This window comes from Camponotus floridanus, unplaced genomic scaffold, assembly GCF_003227725.1.
Source record: "Camponotus floridanus strain SB8 unplaced genomic scaffold, Cflo_v7.5 scaffold36, whole genome shotgun sequence".
In the NCBI taxonomy this organism is placed as follows: domain Eukaryota; kingdom Metazoa; phylum Arthropoda; class Insecta; order Hymenoptera; family Formicidae; genus Camponotus; species Camponotus floridanus.
The window spans coordinates 1,765,177-1,769,013 of NW_020229503.1; the positions used below are offsets into that span (position 1 = coordinate 1,765,177).

The following is a 3,837-nucleotide window of genomic DNA, read 5'->3' on the forward strand; positions in this document are numbered from 1 at the left end:
TTATGTAGCCTGGAGTGCATCTATCTAAGCCTAATATCCATCTTATGTATCTCTCTTGAAGTGCTTCAATCTCCTTCCATTCTTTCCATCTTCATATTTCGACTCCGTATAAGAGTGCTTTTGACCTTAAAACACATAATATTAAACATCATCATTCTCCTGTCGAAGTCTCCTCCAAATTTCCTTTCGCCTATCTCCCAAACTTGTGCCATGACTGCTGCTGCTTTTCTTACTATGTCTTTTACATGTGCTTCATCGGTGTAGCATTTCTTAAGTGTAAATCCCAGATATTTGAACTCCTTGACTTCTTCTATTTTGCTGTCTTTCCATTTCCAGTTCTTTTCCAGTTCCTCCTTAATTCTCTCTTTCTTACAAAAAACCAACATTTTGAATTTATCTGCATTTAGAGTCAGTTCCTTTTCTTCTAAATATCTTTCTAGGCTTTTCAGCATTTTCTTCATTTCTCTTTCCGTCTCCGCCATCATCGCTAGGTCGTCCGCGTACGCCAAAGTGTATATTCTCCTTCTTCCCAGTCTTGCGCCTCCGTCTTTTCTTTATAAAGTCCTCCACATCCGCAATAAATGTTATGAACAGGAGTGAGCTCAATGGGCATCCTTGCCTCAGACCTCCCTCTGTCCAGAATTCCTCTGTACATTTGTCTCCTACGATTACCCTGTTGATCGTTTCTTCATAAATGTCTTTTATTCTGTTGATTAGTTTCCTATTTATACCGCGTTCTTCCAGAACCTTCCATAGCTTCTTTCTGTTCACCTTATCGAACGCTGCCTTCAGGTCTGCAAAGAAAAGAAGACGTAGAGTTTTCCCTTCTTTTTCATTATCGTTTTTTCCGCTGTTATTTTCAGTGCAAATATGTTGTCTATGCAACTTCTCCTTTTTCTGAAACCTGTTTGCGTTTCTGGGAGCAGCTTCAGCATCTCTCAACTTCCTTCCTCAGTTTTTTTTCCAGAATCATTGCATAAATCTTGTATGCCGTGTCTAGTAATGTTACTCCTCTGTAGTTTTTCACTTCTTTCCTGTCTCCTTTTTTATGTATTGGGTATATTATGCCCACTTTCCATCCTCTTGGCAGTTTCTCTCCGTTCCATATTTTTCTCATTATTTTCCTCAATTTTTCTTTTGTTTCCCTGTCTGCGTTTATCCACATTTCGTTTTTGAGTCTATCTTCACCTGTTGCTTTCTTTTTCTTGAGTCTTCTTACTGCGTTTTCCATCTCTTTCTCTGTGATTCCCTCTCCCTCCTCCTTTGTTTCTTCCTCTCGTGGTACTTCTTGGTTATCTCCTGCTTCTTGCTCGTTTCGTGTATCGTTATTTTCTCTCGTCTCACTTCCCTCCAGTAGTTCCATGAAGTGTCTTTTCCATTGTTGTTCCTCAATTGTTGTTCCTCAAATTGTCGTCTGGCTTTTCTCGTCGACCTCTCTCTTTCTTTATATATCTCCATATTTCTATTTCATTTTGTATCTCTGCGATTTTGGTCTGCTCTCTTTCTCTCTCTTCTTTCTTCTTTGTTTCGCAGAGCTTGTTATGTCTTTGTTTTTCTTCTATGAATTCTGTTCTCTCTATGTTTCCTCTTCTCATTTGTCTGAGAGATCGGTTCAGTTTCGTTTTGCTGTTTCTGCAGTCCTTATCCCACCAAGGTTTCTTTCCTACATTTTGTGTTTTGTTCTTGACCTTCTTTTTGTTTATTGCTTTTCTGATTTCTTTTGCCAGTTCTTCCCATTCTTCTTGGATTTCTTCTTTTTCTGCTTTCCTCTTCTTGAGATTTTCTTGGTATATTTTTATTCCCTCTTCTGTCCAATCTTCTATCTCTATCTCTTTTACTTCTTCTCTATTTCTTGTTTCCTCTGTTGTCGCTTTCAGTTCTATTTCTAACAGTTGGTGGTCTGATTCAGTCCTTTCTCCTATCCTGAAGCTTTTTATTTCTTCCCATGTTTCCGTGTTACAAATTGCATAGTCTATTACTGAACTTCCTTTTGCTCCTGTGAATGATCCATTCTCCTTGGTCATCGCCTTCCTTGTTTCCATTTAGTAAACCTAGTCCCATCTTCTCTATTTTTTCCAGTAGGTCAATTTCTTGTTTATTCAGTATTTTATCCTTCGAGTACTTCCTACTTCTTTTCTCTTTTTCATCCCATACTAGTTCTCCTTTCTCTGCTGTTCTAGCGTTGAAATCTCCTCCCACTATCATTTTCTTCCATCCTTCACTTTTGATTATCTCTTCCAGTTCCTCTAGTGTCTTCTTCTTTCCTTCTCTATTGTAAATTGAGATAATTTTCCATTTTTCTCCGTTGATTTCTAGACTGTAACTAATTATTCCCTGTGTTTCTTTTTGTACTTCTTCCATTCTGATGTTTTTCTTCACTCCTGTTTTCATACCTCCCACTCCTCTGCCTCTCTTCTTGTCTTTTGCTGCGTATTACCCATTTGTATTCTTTTGGCATCAGGGCTTTCATTTTTTCCATCCTTTCTCTTCTATCCACGTCTCCGTGAAGTTAATTATGTCAAAATCTCGTACATAGTCCCAAAACTCTTCGTCTTTTTTTGCGATTCCTGCCGTGTTCCAGAACATTGCCTTAATCTCTTTTTGTAATTCCTTGCCGACTTTGCATTCATTTATATTATACCGGGCCGTTATTGTTTTATTAGGTTTGCAGGACTTTGCCTGTTCTGAAAAAACTCAGTCCTTCCTCTTCCTTCCATATGAAAGTTCTTTCGTTGACCATTAGTTTCCTGTAGCCTATCTTCACTTAGTCTCCTCGTTTTCTCTTCATTTTCGCAATTTCTGCTATCTCTTTTTGCACATCTCTTTCCCTTTTTCTTAAGTCGTTTTCAATGTACAGTTTCTTACCTTTCAACTTACTTTTCTTTGAGAGTATTTCTTTTTTCTGCTGCCAGCTTTTTAGTTTCGCTATAAGCATTCCTTTTTAGTTTCGCTATAAGCATTCCTTCTCGCTGCTCTCTTCTTATCCAGTATCCTCCACGTCCGCCTGCAGTTCGTGTCTTATTATATGTTCTATCGTTCTCTTGGGTGAACCTTCTCTCGGTAAATCCTCTCCTTTCAAAGTGATATTATTCCTTCTTTCTTTTCTCTCTCTTGCCTCCTCTTTCTCTTCCAGTTGTATCATTCTTGTCATTTTCTTCTCCAATTGTTCTTCTTTGGTCTCCAGTTCCTTCAATCTGTTTTCTATTATCCTCTTTTCTTTCCCCCATTCCTCTTGTTTCTTTTTCTATTCTTCTCTTAAGTCTTGTATTTCTTGTCTTATTATTTTATTTTCTTTTTTATCTATTTTGTCCATGTCTAGCCCTTCTTCGTTTTCTGTACTCTTCTCCTCTTGCGTCCCTTCTGCTGCTTTTTCTATTCTTTTAGTTGGGGGTGACCTGCCCACTGCTCTTGTTTTTTGGAACTTCTCAAGGAGTTCCTTCTCTGTTCGTATCCTATCTTCCTTTTCTTCCCTCTTCCTCTTAAACGAGTCGACTATCGATTCGAAACTGTTAGCCTTTTGTCTTCCTAGATGCTCTGCGTGGGTCGGCCTCCCTTTTCGTTTTGACTCCTTTTGCCTTTCCGGGCCTTCTCCTGTTTTGTTCATTAATGGCTCTCTGTCTCTCCTCGCTAATATAGAAATAAAAAAATCCATGTATCCAAAGAGAAATCCTTCTTCTATCTTCTCAATGTAACCGTTTTTGCATTCACAGCTTTGTCTTCCTCTCCTGTAACTCCGCAACTACTGGTCCTCTTACTCAGCATTCACTGGACTGCTGTGGCCCTGAGGATTGCACTACTTTAACGTTTCTTCTTACAAGAGTGAATCACGTGATCCTT

At 38.7% G+C, this 3,837-nt stretch overlaps 1 protein-coding gene across 1 annotated transcript; it reads right to left on the reverse strand.

The window, feature by feature from the left end:
- Nucleotides 1–1,388: 1,388 nt before the first annotated feature.
- On the reverse strand, nucleotides 1,389–3,227 carry LOC112638734 (golgin subfamily A member 6-like protein 6). The gene is made up of 3 exons (XM_025410921.1): nucleotides 3,116–3,227; nucleotides 2,130–2,426; nucleotides 1,389–1,996 (listed from the first exon to the last, which is right to left on the reverse strand). Exons 1-3 carry the CDS (start codon nucleotides 3,225–3,227, stop codon nucleotides 1,389–1,391), a joined length of 1,017 nt encoding a protein of 338 aa, XP_025266706.1.
- Between the last annotated feature and the right edge of the window lie 610 nt (nucleotides 3,228–3,837).